This window comes from Bombyx mori, chromosome 10 (genome assembly GCF_030269925.1).
Source record: "Bombyx mori chromosome 10, ASM3026992v2".
NCBI lineage: Eukaryota > Metazoa > Arthropoda > Insecta > Lepidoptera > Bombycidae > Bombyx > Bombyx mori.
In genome coordinates this window covers 9,579,858-9,606,824 of record NC_085116.1, presented here as the reverse complement: position 1 = coordinate 9,606,824, position 26,967 = coordinate 9,579,858, and the positions used below count along the sequence as shown (strand labels likewise).

The window sequence follows — 26,967 nt, the reverse complement described above, 5'->3', positions numbered from 1 at the left end:
TTGACCCCAACTGTTCTGGTGAAACCGGAAACAGCCGCAGACCATCTGTTATCTCTTCCTTCGAAATAAAATGAAATTACATTAGTTAAATGGTGGGAATTTACTTGTAGCTCAATGGGTTATTTGGAAATTTGGTTTTTTCCCACTTGTAACAATGCGTTTTAGATAGTGACAATTGTAACAATGCGTTATAGAATGTTTAATATGCCACCATCAATAAATGCTTAAATCTAAAAAAATACTTAATTCAAATAAAATTTCATCGCATTTTTGTCAATAGTCGCAATTTTATTTGTCCCTTAAATGTTATCTGGACATTTCTGGCCAATGGCCCTAAAGCCATTGACTTCCATTTTTTTGAAAAACCTTAAATGTCATATTTGACAAATATTCTACAGTGATTATTTCAAAAAAATTACATTTCTGAAACAATTTGTTTTCAAGAACTTCACTCTTCTCGAGTGGCAAACACGAAGTGAGTACATAACTTTACTAATTTATCTTGACTAATTTAATGAACAAAACGTATAAACAATAATACGTGTATTAAAAAATCAACATACTAACGTTTAAAATTTTCCAAAAAGATTCCACAATGACTTATTTGTATGTTTATACATAAATTAAGTGTTATAGTTCCTTAATAGCCGAATATTATGTAAATTTCCAGTTGACGTCATTATTATACAAAATAAGTAAATAGAATAAACGCTTAAAATGTTTAAACTGGAACTGATTCAAAATCTGGCCGGACACAAGGGTATAGTTTGGAATGTGTCGTGGCATCCACTTGGAAAATATTTTGCTTCTTGTGGTGAAGATAAAACTATAAAATTATGGAGTAAATATGGACAAGATTGGGCGATTAAGACTGTACTTGTCGATGGACATCAGAGAACAATTCGGGAAGTAGCCTGGTCACCCTGCGGTAATTTCCTCGCTTCAGCCAGTTTTGATGCGACTACTGCAATTTGGGATAAAAAAAGTGGTGTGTATTTTTCCCTTGTGACCCTGTGAAGAATTTGTACATCCAAAATTAAAATGAGTAACACTTTATAGGTGAATTCCAATGCAATGCAACTTTAGAAGGCCATGAAAATGAAGTTAAAAGTGTAGCATGGTCACCTTCAGGCCATCTCCTGGCTACTTGTGGAAGAGATAAGTCTGTTTGGGTGTGGGAAGTAGCTGGAGAAGATGAATACGAGTGTGAAGCTGTACTTAATGCTCACAATCAGGATGTGAAGAAAGTTAGTGCATGAATAAACAAAATTGAGTTTGTGTTTCTTACATATAATGAATGGATAAATTATATTATTTTCTTTATAGGTTGCATGGCATCCTTCTCTAGATATCTTAGCATCAGCATCTTATGATAACACAGTAAAACTGTACCAAGAAGATCCTGTAGATAATGATTGGACTTGTGTTGCCACTCTACATTCGCATGAGTCAACAGTTTGGAGTTTGGCATTTGATAAAACTGGAGAAAGACTGGCGACATGTAGTGACGATAGAACTGTAAAAATTTGGAAAGAATACAAACCTGATAATCAAGAAGGTGTTGTGGTGACTGATCGAGAGGCAGTCTGGAAATGCATATGTACACTCTCTGGATTTCACACACGATGTATTTATGATATTGCTTGGTGTCATAAAACTGACCTCATAGCTACTGCTTGTGGAGATGATATCATTAGAATATTTAAAGAGAGTGAAGATTCTGATCCTAATGCTCCCACTTTTGAACTTCTTTGTACAAAGAAAAATGCTCATTCTCAAGATGTAAACTGTGTAGCTTGGAATCCTTCAGGAAATCAAGAACTGCTTTCTTGTAGTGATGATGGAGAAATAAAAATATGGAAGTTTACAGAAGCTTAAAGTAACTAATTATTGACAGAAAGATCAAATAGAAATGATCAAAAAATCTAACAAGGAGTGATAATAATTTTATATTAAGGTTATGCCACAAGACATTAGCTGTGATTGTATCTAGCAAGATATAAATGTATTGTAAATACAGTATAAGTTTCAGTCTTTATAATAATTGTTGAAAACATGATTTAGTATTATTGTTCACGAACATAACCCAAATAACTAATAAAAAAAATAACAAAAAACATTATAACATAGATAAAATGTTTTGGTATACACTGCACTGGCTTGCTGATATAATCCATGGGCTTACATATTTTTTTTAAATATGAAAGCTTTGAAAATCTGACAATTATTATGAAATATCAACTTCTTTAGATCCAATCATTGAACTATACAAAATACCCACAGTCAGGTTTTTTTTGGTATAAGAAACGGTCTTATAATATGAATTAACAAAACACTAAAGTACTATATTATTACACAATATACCATATTAAACTATTACAAACCATATTAAAAATTAAAAGTGGCATTATAAAATTCCAATTTATAAATTAAACATCAGTTAATTGTTTTTATAATGGAGTAGTTAGTTTTAAAGATAAGGAAAAAGGAAATAAAGTTTGGATTAAAATAATGATGAAAAACAGCATTTATTATTTCACTGAATCTTTTCAAAATGCCTTTTGGTAAAATTTAATTTTTTAACAATGTTTTATTTCAAATTTATTAGTAAATTTTACATTTAAAAATTAAACTTTTTTCAGATATTACTAATGTTCTTTCAGTTAGGCAGGCACATTTTAAAGTCAAGAAATTCAAGGAATCACTTGTTCACACATTTTATCAAAATGTCAACTGAGAAATTCTGTGCAGTGTCTTTGGAAAGAGTAGTAACAGTACTTGAAAAATTTGCTCCAAAAGAATTGGCAGAGAGTTGGGATAACACTGGTTTGTTGGTGGAACCTTACACACCGAGGTATGAGCAAATTTATTCTTGACTACAAATACCCACTAGCAGTAACAAAAAAAAATGTTATTCATTTAAAATTATGTACTATTATAATAATTATATTAAGGTAGCTACTGCCTCACATAGAAACTGGTAATGACAGAGATGCTAAGCCTTACTGTGTATTGCTTTAGTCTTTAGACTTATTGTAGAGGATTACACAGAATTGGCCGTGTGGTGTCCGTGTGGTGTGGCCTCGATAAAGAATAATACCGGGCGACTAACGGGTTATCCAGAGAATGAGCGGCAACGTTCTCTGAGTATCATAACAGCATACTGCGATCGCCAACCCGCATGCCAAGCGTGGCGATTATGGAAACCCCTCCCAACATGTCTGACACAAATAAAAACCGCCCAGTCCTCGGCAGCTCCGCTATTCCTGGCTACAGTAGCGGTCAAGGTAACGGCGGGGCAGGGGGTGCTAAGAATCTCCGGCAGAGATCCGGCTACGTAAAAAACGACGATTGGACCTGGCAACATATAACGCGCGAACACTGCGGACCGATGAGAAGATTGTGGAACTCGAGGAGGAATTGAGCAGGTTACGGTGGGACATTGTGGGCTTATCTGAAGTCCGAAGAGAGGGAGAGGAAACGATAATTCTGAGGTCCGGTAACTTGTTCTATTTTCGGGAAGGTGATCATCTGTCTTAAGGTGGTGTCGGGATTATCGTCCACAAGTCCCCTATGAATAATGTGTTGTAAATCGAGAGTGTATCGACCAGAGTGGTTGTACCTTGTACTCAGAATCACCAAAAGGTATTCGTTGAAGATAATACAGGTTTACGCTCCGACTATGTAATAGGACATTTCCAGAGCCATGCATAGCTCTACAACTCACTTCACCATTGTCATGGGGGATATCAACGCCAGACTCGGTAAACGGTGCGAAGGGGAGCTGCGAGTAGGACCATTTGGATTTGGGCATCGAAATCACCAGGGAAACTTACTTGCCGATTTCATGGAGAAGAAAGAATTATTTATGATGACCTCTTCAGAAAACGGGGTCACAGGAAGTGGACCTGGATGAGCCCCAATAGCGCTATCAAAAATGAGATTGATTTTATTATGTCGCAGATTTTATTATGATGTCTCTGTGATCAATACGATTAAAACCGGAAGTGATCATCGGGTGGTAAGAGGCACAATGAACCTCAATAAACCTTGAGAGATTCCGAGTTATGAGGTCTACGCTCCGTTCAGCACCAGCTCAGATCCAAAGTTCTAGACACTTTCAGCTCGAACTTCAAAACCGCTTCGAGTGCCTAGGAGGCTCCGTGGACGATTACAATAACGGGTTTGTGAATGCTGTCCATACGATCGGTTCCAAGATTTTTGGAACCCGTCGTGCAAACAGAACCAAAAAACTCTCAGACCCTACTTTCAAACTCATGGAAGAACGTCGCGAGATGATTATGCAGTCTTGCAGAGATGTTATTTCTCCGAAACTATTTACCGCTGCGTTGGAAGACATTTTCAAAGTTCTGAACTGGAAAGGGCTAGCATAAACATCATCGGCGAGTACATAGTTCGCCGACGATATTGTGACTATGGCCGAGACCTTGGAGGACCTTAGTACAATGCTCAAAGACCTCAGTAGGGCTTCTATCCGAGTGGGCCTGAATATGAACATGGAAAAAACAAAAATTATGTTGAATGTTCATATAGCGCCCACTCCAGTAAAAATTGGAAGCTCTACGCTCGAAGTTGTTGACGAGTATATTTAACTGGGACACACTGTCCTGCTAAGTAAGTCCAACTTCGAAAAAGAGGTCAATCGTCGAATCCAGCTTGGATAGGCAGCGTTCGGAAAGCTACGTAAATCTTCTCATCACAAATACCACAGTGTCTCAAGACGAAAGTCTTTGATCAGTGTGTGTTGCTCTGAAATGTGGTTGCTCACAATGGCCCTTATGAGAAGGCTCAAGGTCACTCAAAGAGCAATGGAGAGGCTATGCTTGGAGTTTTCCTGCGAGATAAATCAGAAATGAGGAGATTCGCAGGAAAACCATGATAACCGACATAGCCCAAAGAATTGCGACGTTGAATTGGCAGTGGGCAAGGCACATTGCTCGTAGAACGGATGGCCGTTGGGGCCAGAAAGTTCTTGAGTGGCGACCGCGTACCGGAAGACGTAGCGTGGGCAAGCCTCCCGCAAGATAGAACGACGATCTATTGAGATTCGCGGGAATCTGCTGGATGCAGGCAGCGCAGGACCGGTCTTTGTGGCGAGACTTGGGGGAGCCCTGTGTCCAGTAGTGGACGTCTGTGGGCTGATAAGAAGAAGAAGACATAGAATTGATAGATAAGTCTTAAGTATTAAAGTTATGATTACCTTCATGCTTTGGGTTGAAATTGTATGTGCTTTGAAGTTTCAAATTATAAACTGTCAATTCAGCCGTATGTAGGGTATATAAAATATATAGGCTAAAGTGTCTCTTTGAATAAAGCCAATGATGACATTATTTGAGGATTACCAAACATGTTTGATTAAAACATGGGTATATAATTATTTTTCATATATAATTATATTATATTATTTCATTGAAAATTGGTTTTCTGTAATCAGCTAACCTATTCCTCGAAAACCTTTTTAATAAAAATAAATAAAATTACATGGCCAATGCCCATTGCACTTTTGCGAATCACAAGATTTAAAAAATACAGTCTATTCTCAAACACAACCAGTGTGGACTAAAAGTCACTCCCCTGTTATAGAAAGATCTATACAGAACACAAAGTGAGGATGCAACTATAATATGAGTTGATGATGTAGAAGTGGTACCAGCTAAAGTCAAATGCCTGTAAGTTCAGACATATAATCGCCAAACTTATAAAAATACTTTAAATAAATTTCCATTAGTTAATTTGACAAATTTAAATTAATTTTCTTTATGTTTTTAATTACCTATTTAAAATATAATATTTTTTTATAATTTTCAATTCCAGACAAATAACCAAAATTTTGTTAACTAACGACTTAACAGAAGATGTGGCCTTGGAAGCTGAAATTCTGGCGTGTGAGATGATTATTTCATATCATCCTCCGATATTTGCGCCTTTGAAGTCTATTGTTCAGCGGTAATTATTTATATAGTTCTAGTCACACGTCTTTGACGCTATTTATCACTTTGTCAGCATAGTATCCATATATTTTATATTATCAAATGAAAGTACAGTCAAACCTGGATAAGCGAGAGTTCAAGGGAGCACAATCTCATTCTCGCTTATAGAGGTTTCTCACTAACCCGAGTTTCTCGCTAATGCTCCCTCTGAATTTCGATTCGCGATTTTCCGCATTCAAATGCATTCACTATTTTAAGTTTATGACTTTAATGACAGTACTTTAATTTTCCGTTTTTACATGATGCAGAACAGAACTTTCCTTCGCAATTGATTAACGATAATCTGAGTAAGTCCGACAAACAGGACGGTACACAGGCACACGTGTCCATTCGAAAATAATGCGATAAAAGAATACGATAAAATAACAACGTTATTTAGTTTCACGAAATAGAATAGGTTCAATATTCACGAGAAAACAATACAAAAACAATGATAATAAGTTCCACGAAAGTTAAAAATGAGTCATAAAATAGCAAATGTTAAATTTGTAATTTGTTTTGTCATTTGTTCTTCCTAAATAATATAAATAAATAAATAAAGCTCGGCTGTCGCTTATAGAGGTATAGATAGGTAGCAGTCTCACTTACGGAGGTCCATGAGGAAAAAACGACTCTCTCTTACAGAGGTTTCTGTTTCTCGCTAATAGAGGTTTTGGGAGCTTAAAATGACGGGTCCTTGCTATTACTCTCACTTATAGAGTTTTCTTACTTATCCAGTTCTCAATTACCCAAGTTTGACTGTATTAGTTATGACTAAAATCACGGTGGACTATACGTCTGGGAATTGATTATTTAAATGCCAAAAAGCACGGTGGCAAAAGTGTACCGTCTGTAAAATTGTAAATCTGAAGGTTACCTATCCATATTAATATAATAAATATAAAAATGGTATACACATTGTGCGTAGAATAGAAAAGGACTGAGAATACCTTGTATTTAGACTTTTAGTGTACTATTCCCGAGGGATATTTTTTATACAATAACGCTAGCCGAAACTATTTTAATAGAATGTTATAATTATATTATATTATATTATATATTTATATTATATAACTGTTACAAGACTTTAGATCAAGTCTATTTACAACTTGGCGATTTCAAATATGTATTTTTTACAGTTCGTGGAAAGAACGGGTTGTATCTTATTTATTAGAAAAACGAATCGCCCTGTACTCGCCACATACTAGTTGGGATAGTGTGCAAGGCGGGGTCAATGACTGGTTGGCATCTGCTTTCTCTGTCGCAGAGTCTAAGCCAATTTTACAATCAAACAACCCCGACTTCGGAGCCGGCAGGTAAGCTATGTTAAAAGTTCGCCCAATTATAAGAATTTGATCGCAAACACTGACCTCATAATGTTTGCATTAATTAAATGTAATTATTATTGTATTATTGTAATAATTTATTATTAATATTTTTTTGATTTTCGTCGCTGTCAAACCAAAATCTTCTATGTGCAAAAACTCTATTTTGAATTAAGGAGTAAAAACATTTTCGTATAAAATTTTATAAGGTGATTTTTTAAGAACTATATCAAATGAAAGCTATATATAAAAATTAAAGCTATAGACACATAACTGTTTTTTTTATAAGGTATATTTTTTATAAAGATAAACTGTACGAAGATAGGCTGTAAACTATACGAAAATGTTAAAAAGTAAAAATCTCAAAAAGTGCACATAGCAGATTTTTGTTTGAAACGACGTTTTGCTATTTATATTTAAGTTTGAAAACCAGAGAAGAGAGTGCTACTTATCTGATTTGTTTGTTATAAATATTATGGATTCTAAGGAGTCTTTGAAATAATCGCCGTCTTCGGTATTTACCAAAGAGTTTCGGTTACAGCCGTCGCAACATTTAGCACGAGTACCCTTTACACGTTAGATCAGGAAGACATCGGCCCTAAATTAATTGAGAATATTTTTTTGTAGATTACTTCATTTGAGCACCGGAATCCCATTATCTGATGCAGTAAACAGAATTAAGGAACTTACACGACTCTCCCATGTCCGCATCGCTGCCGCAAAGGGAAAGTCTATGACGCACACCGTTCAGAGGGTAGCGTTATGTGCCGGATCCGGAAGTTCGGTATTAAAGGGAGTCGATGCTGATCTTTATTTGACAGGTAGTATATTATAGTATAATAAGCTGATAAATTCTATTAAATTGATTAATATTTCATATTATTAGATGAACATTTAAATCACTTTAAAACATCATGTATAGGGAGTAAGGTAGATTCTTTTCGAACGATCGTCATTATATTATGCAGGGTGGGAACACTGATAGGCGTCCAATAGGGAAAGAGGTGCTACCTGTAAGTCTGACTGATTTTGTTTCGATCAATAAGAAATGGATGATATTATTGGCTAAAGAAGTACCTGAAATTTCATTACAGTTTATTCAGATATTTCCTTTTTCGATAAGCATACTTTATTTAGTATTTTAACGAAAAACATGCAACAACATAATGTTATGTTATTCTATTTAATTAAAAATGTATTGTATAATATGTATACTTTTATGTCGTACATCTTATACTTACACATTAATGTTTTAAATTATATTAACTTGGACAAGAAGTACGTCAACGATATTTGGCCCCTAACAGAAGTACCATACCCGTCCCTCTGAGGATTATCTAAAATTTCATGCCTTAAAAAAAAGTAATATATACATATATATATATTTATTTTTATTTTTTATTGCTTAGATGAGTGGACGACCTCACAGCCCACCTGGTGTTAAGTGGTTACTGGAGCCCATCCACAGACATCCACAACGTAAATGCGCCACCCACCTTGAGATATAAGTTCTAAGGTCTCAGTATAGTTACAACAGCTGCTCCACCCTTCAAACCGAAACGCATTACTGCTTCACGGCAGAAATAGGCAGGGCGGTGGTACCCACCCGCGCGGACTCACAAGAGGTCCTACCACCAGTAATTACGCAAATATTATTATGATTATGTTACCTTTATACTTTATCGTATAAAAATATGATATAAATGAAACAACCAATAAAATCACTTGTTTTGGAGCTATTTCTGTGCCCAAACAAAAATATCAACTAAAGTGATGCTGACCTCTAAATGATGTATATTGAATTCTTTTTTTGCAGGCGAAATGCTTCATCACGACGTACTTGATGCAGCTCAAAAAGGTATAACAGTTATATTAACGAATCATTCGGACTCCGAAAGAGGGTTCTTGCGAGGATTTGCAAATTATTTACATAAAAATTTGAATGAAGAAGTTGAGGTTTTCGTAAGCAAAGTCGACAAAGATCCTTTGATAACTGTGTAAAAAGTCTGCTAGACGTACAAATGAAGATAAAATTAAATAGGTAGTTTTTGTAAGAAATAAAAGAAATATTAAATATAGTTATGTTTTATTTACCCAAATACGTGAGCGTACTTGGTTGTATACTCCAATCAAATTGGTTTGTTAAAATAAAGTTGCGAGATCATCTTCCTTATTCTATTTAAGTACACTCCATATGTAACTCTACGTTTTAAAGTTTGTCCACTTGGTCACTGTATTTAGCTTACAATATCTGGCAAGACCTTTCTATATAAACTTTCGTTTTCACATTTTTATCAGCTTTTCTCTTTCTACTCGTTAGTTTTGGATGATCTGGAAGTTGCACTGAAATATTTCCATTTTAAATGAAGGCCGGTTATATTTGTGTTAGAGCGTTCATTAGTGGCATGCATACAGCTTTACTTTCGTAGCGCTATTTTGTTTATTGTTTTAGGTTTTAGTATCTGCCCTTTTGGACTATCTAAGATTTCTTTTGAGATCTTTTTCTTTCTATAACTACCCCCTGGGCTGGTTGTAACTTTACAAACCGAGGACACTGTTCCATTTTTGTCATCATAGTTAATAACATACTCACGTCGCCTTGGAGATTTGGATCTGTTTCGTTTTGAATTTATATCCTTATGTTCGTTTTTTATTTGTACAGATTTCATTTCGTATACAATTGTGTTTTGATCCATTTTCTTTAGTGGATCTGATTCCTTGGATGTATCTTTAGAACTCTTCTTATTTTTATCGTATCCCGCAGATTTCTTCATAACTGGTTGTGATTCTTTTTTGCAATTATCGTCAAGTGTTTTTTTCGTTTCATTTCTATCTGGACGACAGGGCGAAGATGACGTTCGATTTTCAACTTTCGACCTTCTAGGCGTGGATACTTGCCGTACACTTTTGAACGAAGTTTTATGCGCCGCTTCAAGATCTTTTTCGTTTTCCATTTTACTTACATTTTCACCTTTATGTGGTTCTCTGGTTTCACTACGTTTGTTTGTGATCTGTGAAATCCTTCTCAAACTGCCTATCCCATTGGTATTTTGTGAACTTGACTTTGTATTTCTGTCATTATTGCTCAATTTCGATGTCTTAACGTCTTCGCTTTTTTCCTGTCTTTTTACATAAGTTTTCCTTGTAGGAACTTCTGGTGTTATTGACGTTTTAGGCTTTAGTTTATTTTTGTCATAAATAATATTAGATTCCCGTCCTGGGTGTAGGTTCTCGTAAATAGGAATCATTTCTTCTATTTTCTTAGAACGAGGGGTAGCAATTGTCACTTGGCTTTCCACAGCTTCTCTAACTGTGCGATTGACAGATCTGAAATAAATAGATTATATCTATGAAATAATTCTTTGTCAAAACTAAATAATGGGCTTTTCTGGTACGGCACACGGTTTAATCGAATAGATGGGAAAACACGCCATGGTTATTTGGTAAGAATAGAAAATCAATCATGCTTAATTAACCTCCTAATTCTGGTCTAAGAATAAGTGGTAAGATGTGCTGCAAAACCGCACGAGTGGTACAATCGCCCCGTTTATTTCTACTGTGAAATTATTGTGCGTTCGCTTTGAAGAACTTAACAGAATTTTATTACGCAGATATATACTATGTATATCTTATCTAAGTCTTTAAGGGGTTGAGCTTAGGATCTTTTGTATATATTTTTGTTTTTAAGTTTTGTACTTCATTCCAAATAATTAAAAATATTCGTTTCAAACTTACCGCGATGGCGTATTTGCTCTCAATGACTGTTTGGAATTTGAAAAAGCTTTGTCTCGTTTCGGTGGTTCAGATAAGCTTCTATTAGCAGATGCTGTATGTTCTTGCCTTCTAGATTTTGAGCGTCGCGTTATAGATTTTACATAATCATTTGTTTCAGAACGTTCATGTTCAATAATTGGCTTTAGTACTTTGACTTCGTGGATTTCGTTAGGTTTATCTTCATATCTTGTACGAAGTCTAGGCTTAGGAACTGGGATATAGTTGTTGGTAGCATGGAAGTTTTGATATTCAGGTACGTCATCAGATTCAGCTTCACTATTGCAAACGCTGTTTGAGACTTGCTGAATTAGTCTAACAGATTGAAAGATATCTTCTATAGCAGAATCCTCTGATAGATTACTTTTAAATATCTTTGATTCAGTATCTTCCTTTCTTCCCTTATTTACTCCGAAATACGTTAAGTCACTTTCTCGTAATTGTCTTGCTTTCGTCCTGTGATCATTGGAAGGAGAATGTGCAGACTCGAATTTTGTTCGTAATAAGTCTGTTTTGTTTAATTTTTCCACTTCTTTTAGAGGTGTTTTGATTTGATGCGAAATTGGCTCGGTAGCAAAGACATGATTCTTGTTTATTGTGGGACCTAAAACATTAAAAGCGTCTGTGCTTAGTAATAGTCTGTGTCAAGTGATTAATACATTGATTTTTATCAACTCTATCGAGAAATTGGCATTGGTTACTGTACAGAAATAAATCCAACCATAAAGAAAACCACTGTACAAGCCTGTAGCAAATACTAAAAATAGATCAGGATTGTATCAAATCCTTTGATTTTGAAAACGAAACCCATTGATTTAAATATTCAACTCTCTAACGAAACCATTGTTTTGTTGGATTAATGTAGATAGACTGTACTGTGTGTTATATCGGGAATTCATGACCTATGAAAATCCTGGTAAGACCCTATAATAGTCTGTATCTATAATGCACATATCCGTGAAAGTTTAAAACAATTCGTAAATTAGGTTAATTATTATATTATTTATTTTTTAAATTATAAGGAGAGAACCTTGGATCAGGAATGCTGAATACCAATTTAAAGAGTTCACAAACTATTTCCACGATAAAAAAAATCCCGGGTGTCAGAAGATCTTAAATGATGAACTATTCATTCAGCTATCAAAAAGTCACATGGCCCGGAGAACCTCGAGTTGGCTTTTTTTTTTTTTAACTTAACACAGGGGTGTTAAGTTGCGGCGGAAGTTCGAGCGCGGAAGCTTCAATCTCGGCGTTCCGTGCTCGAGGCGTGGTCTCGCCGCCTGGCGGACCCCGCCTACGGGCGACAGACCGTCGAGGCGATCCGCCCGGTCCTCTCGGACTGGGTGAATCGCGACCGAGGACGTCTCACCTTCCGAGCGACGCAGGTGCTCACAGGACACGGCTGTTTCGGTCGCTACCTGCACCTCGTCACCCGGAGGGAGCCGACTCCGAAGTGCCACCACTGCAGTGGCTGCAACGAGGACACGGCGGAGCACACGCTCGCGAACTGCCCCGCTTTCGCGGAGCAGCGCCGCGTCCTCGTTGCAAAAATAGGACCGGACTTGTCGCTTCCGACCGTCGTGGCTACGATGCTCGGCAGCGACGAGTCTTGGCAGGCGATGCTCGACTTCTGCGAGTCCACCATCTCGCAGAAGGAGGCGGCGGAACGGGAGAGGGAGAGCTCTTCTTCCCTCTCGGCGCCGTGCCGCCGCCGTCGGGCCGGGGGCCGGAGGAGGGCGTTTGTCCAGCTCCAGCCCCTATGATGAGGCAGTCTCCTCCCGGTGATGGTCACGGGGCGACCTAAGGGGGTTGAGGCTGCGCCGCACGCTACCGTCACTCTAGCGCGCTGGCACCAGGAGGACGGGACGGCGCGTCGGCGGCTGCGGACTGCGATGCGGTCCGCATTTTCGTCGTCGCTGTCGTCGCCGAACATACTGTTGAAGAGCAACCCGGTCGGCGGTGTATCGCGTTCCGACCCGGCAGGCTGGTTCTGGCCCAGCGGGGTATCCCGGAACACCAGCGGCACCGCCCGGGTGGCCTGGTAAGGCCGCCGTACCGCGGAGACTGACGTCGTTGGTCGTCGACTATCGCCTCGACGACCCGTCAGTCGGGCGTCCTCGGGGTGGCGCCGCGTGTCTGGTTGTAGTGTTGACCGCGGGAACCCCCCTACTCTGAACGGGTTCTGACCCCGGACGGAGATCGGACGTCGGGTGTAAGAGTGCAGGGGAGTCGTTTAGTGGGTGGGCCCTAAAATCCTTGGGCCCGCGATCTGCTCTCAACACCTGCAGATCGTTGAGTCTCACATACCCCGCGCGCCCCCTAGGCGCGTGGACCTCGTAGGAGGTTTGGCCCCCGGCCCGAAAAAAAAAAAAAAAAAAACGGTTGTTAAGTTATTAAGTATATTATTATATATTAAGGGTTGGTTCTCATCCTGTTTTTTAATTAAATTACTACTAAGTAGGTTTGATCTCGGACAAGAGGGTCCTGCTGTTAAATAAATCTATATTAATCTGAATTATTTTAAGTATACATACCGTGCCGAGCATGGAAAATGGAATTAGAGCAAAACGAACGAGTGTTGCCTATTTAATATCTATTCATCAAGTTGGAAATTTAGTTAAACAGCTTTGCTAATCCAGCAAGACATCCTTCAGAACCCTTGGGAACGAAAGCTAGAGCTTCGATACGAAATAAAGGGAGTAGAATTTGGAAGAATCCTAGAGCAGGATAAAAAAAACTGATGGGATGTACGATAAAATAATAGCAGAAATTGGTGGGACTGGGGTTGATATATTTTTAGATTCCACTGAAAACAATTAACACTTAAAACAATTAAAACAATTAAATTTAAACTGGTGGTAGGACCTCTTGTGAGTCCGCACGGGTAGGTACCACCACCCCGCCTATTTCCACCGTGAAGCAGTAATGCGTTTCGGTTCGAAGGGTGGGGTAGCCGTTGTAACTATACTGAGACCTTAGAACTTATATCTCGAGGTGGGTGGCGCATTTACGTTGTAGATGTCTATGGGCTCCAGTAACCACTTAACACCAGGTGGGCTGTGAGCTCGTCCATCTATCTAAGCAATAAAAAGAAATAAAAAAAATAAGTTGATACATTAAGTAAGATTAATGAATTCGGAATTACCTTCATTTGCTGTCCAATTTTTTTTACTTTGACTAGGTTTGCTATTTTTCGATGAGTCCGTTGAGTTAATTAAGTCATCATAAATTCCTTGCGGCTGAAGTTGTTTATTAATCAACGACACTGCTTTTAATACTGTAGCGGGTTCACTATTAATGCTTTCATTCGTCTCATCATTCGCTGACCCAAATGCCATGTTCTCTCCCAAGAGATATGGTTTGGGTTTCGGAATCTTATTTTTGAGAATACTTTTTGTAGCTGCTGTATTCTCATCAGTTTCGACATAATCACTTATCGAACTACGTAATATATCTTCCAACTTTTCTTGGTTGGATATAACGGTGGTCTTTTCCCCAAATAATGTTATTGGTTTGTCTACCATTTCTATGGGAACAAAAACACTCCGTCTTTTTCGGAAGTCGTTTGATGGCGGTGGTTTATCATCCGTTGCAATAATGTTTACTTTTCCTGATTCTGCCGCAAAATGTAGTTCAGTTTTACAGAATTCCACTTTTTTCACTTTTCTTTGGTGATCTTCACTACATTTTTCGGTTTTGTTGAATAAAGAAGCTTCATCGTATGTTTCAATTTTAGTTGGTAAAGTTATTGAAATTTTTCCAGTTGACTGTAATACTATATTGCTTTCTACAGGATCCTCGATAACAACATCATGTTCCCAAGACGGTTTGAATTTATTACCTTTGTAATAATTGTTCGATCTGTTTTTGGCAAGCCAATCTTTAAAACATTCATCGTGACTATTATTCTGAATGTTTTTTCGCTCAAACGGTCTTGAATGCGTGCTTTCTTCTACATGATCGTTCACAATTTCCGTAGATTTGCAAATACCACTGTCCGTTGAAGAGTCCATGGCAAAAGTATCAATACTGTGTACTTTAACTTCATCCAAAGAAATCTTCGTATCTTCAAAGCTGTAGCTTTTCCTGCGGTTGTTCCAATCGCTACTGTTATTTAAGAGTGATTTATATTTTAATGTGTTTAAAGTCACAGGGGCATCCAAAAGAGGCGAAACCCTGGACGCAGTTTTTTTGTTCCATTGAATATCGCTGCTTTCTGAATCGTATGAGTACTTCCTGTGCAAATGTCGACTGTTTTTCGGATCTAAATCAATAATACTAGCATTGTCGGTGGACGAAGACTCTTCACTTGGCATTCGGATTGAGCCTGTTCCTCGAGAACCTCTCCATTTAGAGGGTTCAGAAATTTCTAAGTCGTCTGGCTCGGTCACTTTATATGTATCTGGTTCAACCTGGGAATCATGCGACAGCTCCAGTGGAGTTGATGATATTTCCAAAGGAATAGCTGGAATTGATGGTATTGAAGGTGGATCCGTAAAGTTATAACCAGATGAAATAACCTGAAAATAATATGTTTTGTCAGGTACTGCGTACATTTTATTATTGCAGAATAAAATAAAATGAAAAGACTCCTCACTGCTTAATTAGGTGCACTCATAGTTAATTCCCTTAGGCTAAAATTGTGATAAAAATTAAAATGAGTAGGTAAATAGACGATTTTATCGCAATAAATGATCTTTTTTTTCTTAAAAGGTCGATCGAATTCACGACCAATTTGCTGTTAAGAGGTTACCTGATACCAAAAACGTCATAACGTGCATGCTGTCATCCAACTTGAGACCAGATTCTGTATCTCAATTGTATATGCAAATTACTATTTGATTTTTGAAGGTTCTATTTTTATTGTTGTTATTCCTTCGTCGTAGATGTCATTCGTGAACACGAGCTATGTACTATTTCTTTAGGAATAATTGGTATCTGCGGGATTTGAACACTGACACAATCTCATCGCTGAATAAGAATACATCAGGCGTCCTAAGCTTTACGCCTTTAACTTAAAGCCTAACCTTTAACAAGAAAAAAAATATTTTCATCTAATAAGGCGTGTGAATCGCGAAGGAACTCAAAATTAATTTTGAGGTGGATCATGAAAGAAGAATAGAATACGTTCATCTAAGTACATCAGATAATGTAGAATAACATAAACCTTTATATAAAAAAGAAAGTTACCCTTCTTGAAGAGTGCATCATGTACGATGAAGCTGGTATTCCAGGTCCAGCAGACGAGTGATAAGAAGCACGCATAACACGGACGCGAGCTCCGGGACCGGTGGCATTTAAAACCTCCATAGCTCGGGCTATTTGACGTGTGACTCCGCCTTCTGTCACCTGTTAAAATAAATATTTAAATCATAAACGTTTCTAGATTTAACAAATCAATTACGCAGCGAAGGCGAACATGTTCTTTTTATTTTGGGAAATAAATTACGTTCGCTGCCATTAATTACGGAAGGGGTGGAGTCTGGTTTTTTTATTTGCTGTAAATAGGCTAGTGTATAACAGTGTGACAGTAATGTGGTTCGTGAAAACAAACATACGTCAAAATCACTCGCGATCCAAGGTGCGACTGATCATAAATAATACACTTATAATTCCACCAAGAACCGTGAGCGATATGAAGTTGATAAATAAATAAAATTATACAGAACAATAACAGAAAAAACCTTATTTATTTATGCCTCTTTGTTTAGTCCATCGTGTTGCGGCCAAGGCGGCCAAACCACTTTCGTGTCCCTCAAAGACTCAAAGCAAACTTGTCCGGTAATGTTCTGAACCAGATGGTGACATCATCAACGTAATTGTCTTTTTCAATCAACTTCACCTTTAATTTATACACTTGCTTTAGTCAGCTTTGTTCTATTATTAAGTACCTACTTTCGAAACGGTTAAAAAGATTCTTTATTTAGATCATATAAGTAATTAGTAGCAGCATAGGAGTAAGTAGTATGCAGTAAGCGCTTCTGCAAAACTTGGGGCTTTTTACCTACGCCTGTAGACAAACAAATGCACGTTTATCGTATTGTGTGCTTAATGCGAGTTTTTTAACGTTCTCGATAACGTAAAAGTTAACTCAACATTTTATGGAGTCAGAACGTTTGCCTACGTTTGCCGATAGGGGCTGCATATAAATTTGAGTTAACTTTTACGCTATCGAGAACGTTAAAAAACTCGCACTAAGCACTAAGCAATCAACGACATTACTCTTGTTCATTTACATAAGTATTATTGTAGTCACTACGGCTCACTCCAGAATATATTATTTAACTAGTCTTTTTTTGCTACCTATCCTAGTAACCTCGAGAGGTTATTCTAGTTTTACCGAGCGTGTCTAGTCTCTAGTCTTCTAGCTTAAAATATCTCGTCGCTATCCTCAAGCTTCGGATAGCTACTACAAAATCGTATAAATAATTAAATATATACGACTCTAATGTTTTATGTAGGTTCGAGCAATAAGACAATTCAATGTGTCCTTCATAATTAGTCAAGTGAGTGTTGTTTGTTGGGAATGACGTGATCGACGATGCGGGGGCGAAATGAAATTGCTGTGTGCCGTGATTGCGATCTTTTCAATGAACTACTCGGTTTTGTGACTGCGAGTGGGAGTCGAACATCAATGTATTTACATAGCACCAACGTTCTACACGTAAACCGATTTCGTTTGTCTAAACGATTTGTTTTGACCTGTATCTAAACTTTTTTATTCATTTCTCATGATTGTTTTAATAATAAACAACACAAAATAGGTAGTAAACTGAAGAGTACTAACAGAGCACGCCGTGAGACTTAAATGTCATTAATGTTATAATTATAACAGAAATTTGAGAATTGTAGTTTTGTTGTTTCTGTTCGTTCTGTATTTGAAGTATGTATCCCAAAGATCCCCACACTAACGAGAAAAGCTACAGAGAATAAGGTTGAGGTAACAGTAAAATAATGTCCATGTACTGATTAGAAATTACTGTATGCGTGTTGTTCTGTGGTATTTTTTGTATGACTACTGTAATGTCTTAATGATTATTGAAATACATATAAATTTAATACTGTATTCAAAACATATCTAATGTTTATTTTGTTAGAAAGGTAAAAACTGTTTAGCATTGTGGAGAACATTTACTTTATGGTTCAAGGTTAATTAATTAGACTAAGACACTGCAAGTGTGCTTGCTTAAATTGATGTAAAACTGTTTTTTTTTTTTCATAATGAAGGTATTTTATTTTTTAATTTCATTAATATTTTATACACGCGATTAAACCGTAAAAGTAGATACGACATAGTAATATTATTTTATTTTACTAAATTAATTGTGTTAGATAAATAAAATATGAGTAAAGACGTGAGATTGTATTTTTTTTTACTGCTTTATATAATTTTCATGACGTCTACGAATCGCGAAAATCGAAGAAAATATTAGACTCTATTTTACGTGTCTACCAGAAAAATCTTTGAAATTTTATTACAAACAGATTATAACGATATCTTAACATTCAGGACATTCCACACAGATCTAATATAATCGGTATTATCGATATTAAGGTCAAGGTATTTATTATTTTAAATAGTTTCAGCTTGTATAAATTTTGGTAAAATGTAGAAAGTCCGATATATACAATAAAATTTTTAATAATAGGGTAAGTCCGGGGTAGATGGCCATATGGGAGAGACGGCCTATCAAAATATTTCAAGGTATCGTTCACTAAATGTCACTGGTTAACGTTTAGTTTTCTGCGCGACATGCGTGAGGGCAACGGTGCGACAAAATATTTGGCGAAAAAAGAAGAAAAAGTAAGTAATTCCTTTGTTTTTTGTTTCGACTATTGTAAATATTTATTTGATGTTTTATGTCTTACACAATTTTGGTATCAGTTTCTTTAAATTATGGTGATATTTGTATTTGATGGAAAGTATACAAACAGTGCTACTTTAAAACCTCAAAATTGTTTGTTTCGTGTCATGGCTTGTTTTAATTTTTGTTGCGGCCGTCTCTCCCAGAAAAAAAGGAGAGATGGCCAAGTGCAGTCGGTGTATGATGGCCATGGTTCCATGTTACAGAAATGATGTTTTCTGCAAAGTATTAATGTGTTTTCTTATTTGTTTTAGAGCCCTATAATCGTGTTCACAAAATCATGCATTAAAAATGCCACGATGTCTAATGTTTTACACCCGAGTGCTCCGAAAGAGGCTTCGTTCAGTAAGAATCCAGATTACACCCCATCTCGAATTCTACAGGATATATCAACCAGTCCACAAAAACTGACTCAAGTGTGTAAATGAGCAAAGCAAGTTGGAACACTTTTTAATTCGAAAGAACACATCTAGAACTAGAAAAACTGCTGCAGAAAAAAGTATAAAAAAGAAAAAGTAATAAAATGTGTCAAAACAAAGAAGGAAAAAACAGACAATAGAAGGACTGTTCAATGTATAAAAAAAAAGCTATTCGAAAACTATCTGAGAATAGTGATATGATAATCCATTAAAAATATTGTCAGATAAAAATGAGAAAAGAAAGTGACACGAAAAGGACAACTGTCGTGGGTGTGGTAAAAATTACTAGGGAACACTTCTCATCGAAGAGTGGCTTCAATATACAGTGTCAGTATTGAGTTCACGAACACTATACTGAATTTGAAACGACGTGCTCCAGATGTGACGAAGAGGGGAAAACAATACTTAAAAGTAGAAAATGAGAACAAAAGGCAATTATAAGTCTAGAATTAAGCTATGGTCATTTTACCTCTAATACTATGGCCATCACACCCGGACACCTTGGGAGAGATGGCCAATTGTGATTTAAGAAAAACTTCAATTTATAAGGTGATCTCATTAGAAATTGTTACTTTTTGGTTTATAATATCATAGTCGATTCTTCAAAGTTTAATGAAAAATAAATATAATTAAAAAAACATAAGTATTTGATTTTTAACAGAACTTAGAAAAAACTATGGCCAACTACCCCGGACTTACCCTATTAGGAATGAAAATATCATGACTTGCATTCAAAATATTCAGACTTTTATTTTTGCACTAGGCTAAATCCATTCGAGTCTGCTTAGAATAACGGTGAAACAGTTCGATGGCCTTGGTGATCTTCCGTCATGGTTTTAAAATTCGTCACTCACAGGCGCAGTTATAGATATAGATTATCGTCATTATCTTTATTAAAGAAAACGAATAGATAGGTACTATAAATTTATATGAATTTTGACATTGACCTAAAACTTACCGAATTACAATTCCGACCGGATGGAGGTCAACGTGTAGGTAAGTAACGTTTGTATGTCATCGGTCAAGTGTAAATAAATACTGTCATAAATAATTTATTTGCGTTATTAAATAAAAATGGAGTAAGCATAACTAAGTCTCTGGTTGGTTGGGAAACGGTTTCCGTCACGTCTGCGGTCGTCGACTCTCGCGCGAACGTTTCATTATCAAAGTTGAGAGGAAAATCGATAAATACCAACGCGTTAACATAATTCTGAATCATCAAATTAATGAGAATACCCCAGAAAAACGATCACTACGTTTACAGATGTCGACACGGATTTTTTGAATTTAGATATTACCGATGATTCAATAGAAACGCTGGATAAATATATATTGTGAAATTACAAAAACGGTATTTTATCCTCATTTTTTATCTAAGGTTAATACGATTAGGAGCACTGAAATAAATCTATGTTTGTATTACTGACTGACAATACGGAAGTTGCAACATGTATTTGTACAACGACTTACGTAAAGTATTAACCTGCAGAATACAAAATCATTCTTATTACGTGCACACATTTTTTTATTGCCCTTGTAGGCTGACGAGCATACGGCCCACCTGATGGTGAGTGGTTACCGTCGCCCATGGACTTCAGCAATGCCAGGGGCAGAGCCAAGCCGCTGCCTACCGCATACTTAACTTACATACTTAAAGCCCTATTGACTCCCGTGTTCTCTTGTTACCCTATACTTCAAAGTAGGCAAAACATCATTTACAGACATAATGCTGTTACAGCACCAAGTTAATGTTAATGATGAAGTTAAAAAACAAGCGAAGTTTGTAGACGTGTTTGCAGCCTCGCGGGTTGGCGGCCTTTGTGCAGGATTTCCGGCAGCCTGCACACGAATCCGACCGACAAAACAAATCATTTCCCCAGTACTTTAATGAAGTCGTATTACTATAAAGCAGCAAATGAATTCGAGAAATATCTGAGACTTCACTATTATTAATATGTATTTAGATGAACCCAGAACTCTTTCTCGCGAAAGCGAGCTTTTACTCCACGCGTTAAGACTGAGCCCACAGACTTAACATTTTGAATACCGTCACCCATCAGATCAGAGTTGCAATTGTTTTTTTTTTCCTACCTAAGCTGGTAACCTAGGGGGCTATGCCATCGTAACCGGGCGATTTTATGTGTATAACAGTTTTCCCAACCTCCAAAGCAATACGCATGACTGCTTCTCGGCAGAAATAGGCAGAGTAATGTACTTGTTTATGACTTGTTTTTTTTGGCCTTTTGTTTCAGTGATGAGTTCTATTTTATCAGGGTGACCTAAGCAGTTCTCGGCCCCGTTGGTGCTTTGCGAATAGTGGTACAATAGACATCACAACTTAAATGCCACCGGAATGACGTTGAAGCCTGAACTGCATTTAAATAATGATTAGCCTTGGACAGGACTGAACTATTTCTCTATGGTAGAAATAAACAGGACGGTGGTACCGATCTATGGGAGTTTAGAACTCGTTCTTTGAAACCATAGGAACAACTAACTAATCTAAGCATTCTCAGCGTAAATTTAATGTTTTCTATTTATTCGCTTATTATGTAGACAGATAAACGAACGGCCTTCAGCCATCTTGAGACATGAGGTCTAAGTTACTAATGTATACTAATACAAAGTATATAACGACTATCGTAGCGTCAAACCGGTCCACATAATTGATTCACGCCAGGAAGGGGCAGGGTGGCGGTATCTATCCCTACAAGCTCACAAGACGTCGTAAACATTATTTTTGAGATGATGCCTCGTACGTTCGCTTTAGAATTCGACAAATCATCAAATAAAGACATCAACGCGTACCACCAGGTACCTACATTCTTAAAGTTATACTTTAAATTTAGTCCTTTTTAAGGACTTGAGAGTTTATTCATAAAACGGTTTGTGTATAATCAGTCATGTTTAACATTTAGCCTGAGAATTTAGATATGAGAATATATATATTTTATGAACAATATTAGGGAAATGAGGTAATTAAAATCGGGAAGTAACCCGAACGCTCTATGGATAGATACAAAGACGGAAGAAAGGTAATTATTAGTTCATTCACGTTTGCCACTTTCACTATTAGAAGTTACGGAAATCAGTTGGTGTTTAAAATGATTCTGAGCTATGTATATTATTTGACGTATTGTGAGAATGGAGGGCGTTTAGTGAGACCATACGGGTATGTAGGTGTTACCATGTTTCCTACATCTACCGCAAAGTAGTTGTGCGTTCCGTCCGAAGGTTAGGATAACTGTTGTACAAAAAAATATTGGGACTAGCACCTCATGTATAACGGAATCCATGTTGCAATATCTACGATTTCTGGAAACCACAAAGTGAGCCGTTAACTGGTTTACTCATACAGACAATCGCAAAAACTTTAAACAATGCTTAATGACGTCTTTTGGGGATATTTATATCTCGTAGGCATCCTTCACATGGTCGCCTTCATGACTTTCTATCTGACACATATTATTTTGTACGTAAATACTTGAATTATACCCATTCACGGCCGTCTGAAGAAAATAAAGGTTCAAAAGGACCTCACCATCTTCTTAACAAAATTAAATGCTCCTCTGAATTAATTCACAAATAAAGTCCTAAGAGTAGACTTTATATAAACAAACAGCTTGTAGACAATGTAGTAATAATATTAGTAAATTTAAAGTCAGTTTCTCAAAGTATGCACATCTGGAATCGGTCTTTAGTTGTAACATGTAAAAGACAAAAAAACAAGCTCCACTGCTCGGACTGGTTTAACGGGGATTTTTTCATTTCAATTTAAGCCTTATGAGTTCTGTGTAAAGCTCAATTTTTTAATTGAATAAAATTTTAAATACCGAGCAATCTCGCCGAGTTTTGACTCCGTAATAGGAAATGACCACTTTAGCCTTTTGGCAATGACCGCTTGTTAATCGGAACACTAACAATGTTTGCTGACAATTAAACAAACCCTCAAATTACTCCTTTAAAATATTATGCACCTAAAATAATTATTCGTATTATATTTTTACTCGTACGTAGGTATAATAATTGTGTTTGTACTTATTATGTTTCATTCATAATAAAACGAGTAAATGTGTAGGTACCTATCCTAAATCAATTAAATATTATAGCTTTAGAGGAATTAAAGAGTCATTTAGTTTAATGAAATGTCCTGTAATAATAATCTGTAAACATAGTTTTGAAATCTAATAAGATGTGTCTGTAAGAAACAAAATTGGTACTAATATGTGATAACTTTAATTTGTTTACTAAATTTACCTTTCCATATTCGGCGGCTCCAGCCCACTCCTTCCGCCACTGGCCTGCCACTTCCATTTGAGTTTTTTGTTGTTGTTTTCGATCGTTGCAGCTACACTCGTAAGCACTAGGATAAGTCACAAAGCGCGCACAGACGTTCAGTTCACGCTCTAGCTCAAAGCCTACTGAGCTGGCTGACAGTTACTTTACTTGTTAGGTAGGAACAGACAGACCACACGCTGTTGACTTCAGCGGCGACGCGACGTAACGTGAACAGCATCGGCCCACAGAAATATTTACATATTATCGTCAATTCGTCATTGCCTTCCACAGCCAAAAAACTACCTACTTGAAGTCGACGCCCACTTTCAAAAGTACCTAGGCCGTCAACGAGACGTAGGTCGCGACCCACGCATATCAGATCTAAGCCAGACATTGCAACAACGAATCAATGCTGATTTTAGGTGCAACATTTTCTACCTTCTAAGATCTTTTATGGAACAAGACTACACAAGACTAGACAAAATAGAAGACTACATTCTTGTAGCAGTAGCACGTAATACGAAAGTGCAAGCTTGAGGTGTGCATTCTTAAGTTAACAATTTTTTGAAATTCGCTTTAAAAAGACCTAAAGCTTATTACCTACCTGTGCGGGCTCAGATACAATATTTCAGAACATGTCGATTGGCGATTGCAGTACTTCGCTAATATAATACTCAGAAAAAGTTGATTCCCATTCTGCTGTAAATCCTTATGATGTTTCTTAATGCGCCCACGAGAAGAAATGGAGGGCAGTCGAGTTCGGAATTCGACAGTCAAGTGAAGTTTTTATTTTTTATTGTTTTGATGGGTGGACGAGCTCACAACCCACCTGGTGTTAATATGCACGAGCTTTGATACGTATCTAATATATTTGCGTTTAAATGTATCTAGTATATAAAAATAAGAGTGTGGGCTCTATGCGTTCTAAGCCTCGTCTAATTGTGAAGAAACTTGGTAGTTTAGTTGACAATGAAGGGATGATTTATGACCGGGGACTATCAACGTGTGATGGCGCCCTAGTTTCAAGAAATCTGTTTTTTATACAATCAGCTATAGTAACACCAATGCGTGAGATTTCACTAGTATATAATAAACACGTTTATTATGAAATGTTTTCACTGCTTAAACGTTAAATGACTAATAGCAATATTATTATAATATGGTGAAATCTAGATAAGTCAATGTTTAATTATTTTTATTGCTTAGACCGACTGAACGAGCTCATGAACCACTCAGGATTAGGTGGTTACCAGGACCCAGAAATAAAAACAACTTAAATGCCACTACCAACCTTGACACATGACATGAAGTCGTCGTGGCCTAAAGAATAAGACGTCCGGTGCAATCATATCTAGCGCTGCAACGGTGTTTGAATCACCAATTTTTCTAATGAAATACGTAATGTACTTAACAAATGTTCACGATTGACGGTGAAGGAATAACATCGTGTAATAAAAATCAGACCCGCAAAATTATAATTCGCGTAATTACTGGTAGGACCTCTCGAGCCCGCACGGGTAGGACTATCGCCCTGCTAGAGCAAGAGCCCGCGACAGCCAGACCTTCGTTATTTTATAAAAGCTGAAAGTTTCTCTGTGTATGTCTCCAACACAGGTAAGAACGACCCGCGATTATAGAATTCCGATTGTGGTTACTTGGGCAGGTAACAGGCAGTAAAGGTATATAAAATAGTACCCTAAATTCGTTAAAGTATAAAGGTTTTTTTTTTAATATTTAGTCCAGAATATCTTTAGAAATCATGATATCCGTTGCCGGACACTTTTTCCAGTTGTTACCCCCTGCCAGACACCCTTAAACTTTAATAAATTTTAATTATACTTTCGTTATACTATAAAAGCTAAATTTTATATATGTTACTTAGGGACTTATAAAAATATGTTACCCCAAGAGCCGGACAGTTTTAATGGTTCTTACATCTTGCCAGACACATTGAGAGCCCGCTGTAGGTGCGAGCGCGAGGTAGCAACTGTTCAAGCGGGTGTGAGCGAGATAGAGTGCTTAGTTATTGTGACCTTTTAAGATATCCAATAAAAAAATTATTTTATTACGTTCATAGCAATATTATAGAAAATAAAAAAGGTTATTTTAATATTATAAAGTACAAACAAAATATTACATGTCAAAGAAAAATATTTAATCGTTCTTATAATTTTCCTCATTGTTGTCGATATTGAACTATCGAGTCGGCCTGAGGGGCCTACGAGGGGGGGCATAGCTACTACCGTATCCGATTTGAGAGTACGTGCTAAGCGGTAGTAAGACCTTTGAGAGGGCGCGAGTCCTTCTAAGAAATCAGACCATCTGGCATCTCGGACTTCGGCGATGCGAGACTTTACGTCGCGTTGTAGGGCACGCATTCGAGTACGATTTTACTGTAGGATACCTATCGTAGGCACGGATCGAAGCGTTCTTAGCTCTAAGGAGTTCCCTAATATCGTCGGGCAATTTGAAGCGGTGAAGGAAGTCCTCCGCCACAACTTGCTTCGATGACCTATCTAATGTCGAGGTGATGTGTGACGTTACGATGTCTATGGCTTGAGCGGTATCCTGAGGAGACGGGGTAGAGTCCGGGCTAAACGGGAGCGATGGTGGATCAGATTCAGCCAGGCTAATGCCCAGCGTGTGCCAATCCACCACAGTCCTCGTGACGGGAACGGAATCGGGAGCGCGACCGAGCTTCATAATGACGGGGCGGTGGTCTGAATCTAACTCTAAAACTACTTAGATCGAGTGTAAGCGCAGAGTTACGTTTTTTAATAACGCTATGTCGAGTATATCCGGGCGATGCGCGATATTTAGCGGGTAGTGAGTCGGGGTTAGCGGAGCGATGATATCGAAGGCGAGATCATCGACTAACGCGTCGAGCCGCCTGCCATTAGGGGTTGTGGTGTGTGAGTTCCACCTGATGTGTTTACAATTTAGGTCGCCCGCCAGAATGACAGAGCTTCCCATGCCGAGTAGTGCCTCGATATCACTGCTTAGAACGGATAAATCCTATAAACGACAGCTGATGTGCAGTAAAAGGTCACAATAACTAAGCACTCTATCTCGCTCACACCCGCTTGAACAGTTGCTACCTCGCGCTCGCACCTACAGCGGGCTCTCAATGTGTCTGGCAAGATGTAAGAACCATTAAAACTGTCCGGCTCTTGGGGTAACATATTTTTATAAGTCCCTAAGTAACATATATAAAATTTAGCTTTTATAGTATAACGAAAGTATACTTAAAATTTATTAAAGTTTAAGGGTGTCTGGCAGGGGGTAACAACTGGAAAAAGTGTCCGGCAACGGATATCAT

General features: G+C 37.4%; 2 protein-coding genes and 1 long non-coding RNA gene across 7 annotated transcripts; 2 read left to right on the top strand and 1 right to left on the bottom strand.

Annotated features, from left to right (window-relative positions):
- The first annotated feature begins 92 nt into the window (after positions 1 to 92).
- On the top strand, positions 93 to 9,391 carry LOC767622 (NIF3-like protein). 4 transcript variants are annotated; one of them, XM_012689219.3, is made up of 6 exons: positions 93 to 475; positions 2,643 to 2,854; positions 5,836 to 5,967; positions 7,130 to 7,306; positions 7,943 to 8,136; positions 9,132 to 9,391. In XM_012689219.3, the coding sequence occupies exons 2-6, from the start codon at positions 2,652 to 2,654 to the stop codon at positions 9,314 to 9,316; spliced, it is 891 nt and encodes a 296-aa protein (XP_012544673.1). In that variant the 5' UTR covers positions 93 to 475; positions 2,643 to 2,651; the 3' UTR covers positions 9,317 to 9,391. The 4 variants fall into 4 exon arrangements, with proteins under 4 accessions (XP_012544673.1, XP_004924877.1, XP_012544674.1 ...); XM_012689220.4 differs by having other exon boundaries at positions 358 to 475; positions 2,664 to 2,854; NM_001098275.1 differs by lacking the exon at positions 93 to 475 and having other exon boundaries at positions 2,727 to 2,854; positions 9,132 to 9,316.
- LOC101736312 (uncharacterized) lies at positions 9,385 to 23,884 on the bottom strand. Of its 2 annotated transcripts, XM_012689257.4 has the most exons (6): positions 23,628 to 23,884; positions 16,277 to 16,435; positions 14,232 to 15,606; positions 11,051 to 11,690; positions 9,909 to 10,642; positions 9,385 to 9,658 (listed from the first exon to the last, which is right to left on the bottom strand). In XM_012689257.4, exons 1-6 carry the CDS (start codon positions 23,682 to 23,684, stop codon positions 9,558 to 9,560), a joined length of 3,066 nt encoding a protein of 1,021 aa, XP_012544711.2. In that variant the 5' UTR covers positions 23,685 to 23,884; the 3' UTR covers positions 9,385 to 9,557. The 2 variants fall into 2 exon arrangements, with proteins under 2 accessions (XP_012544711.2, XP_012544710.3); XM_012689256.4 differs by having other exon boundaries at positions 9,385 to 10,642.
- On the top strand, positions 16,426 to 19,833 carry LOC105841435 (uncharacterized). Its single transcript, XR_005245084.2, has 2 exons — positions 16,426 to 18,890; positions 19,206 to 19,833. It is a non-coding gene; the product is annotated as an uncharacterized LOC105841435 (long non-coding RNA).
- Positions 23,885 to 26,967: the final 3,083 nt, after the last annotated feature.

Excerpts from the sequence above, each read along its gene's own strand:
- LOC767622 (XM_004924820.5), top strand. The coding sequence starts at position 718 with ATGTTTAAACTGGAACTGATTCAAAATCTGGCCGGACACAAGGGTATA. Across the intron at positions 989-1,059 it reads AATTTGGGATAAAAAAAGTG|GTGAATTCCAATGCAATGCA; the intron begins GTGTGTATTTTT and ends AACACTTTATAG. Across the intron at positions 1,248-1,326 it reads ACAATCAGGATGTGAAGAAA|GTTGCATGGCATCCTTCTCT; the intron begins GTTAGTGCATGA and ends TTTTCTTTATAG.
- LOC101736312 (XM_012689256.4), bottom strand. The coding sequence starts at position 23,684 with ATGGAAGTGGCAGGCCAGTGGCGGAAGGAGTGGGCTGGAGCCGCCGAA. Across the intron at positions 16,436-23,627 it reads GAGCCGCCGAATATGGAAAG|GTGACAGAAGGCGGAGTCAC; the intron begins GTAAATTTAGTA and ends TTATTTTAACAG. Across the intron at positions 10,643-11,050 it reads AGAGCAAATACGCCATCGCG|ATCTGTCAATCGCACAGTTA; the intron begins GTAAGTTTGAAA and ends TATTTATTTCAG.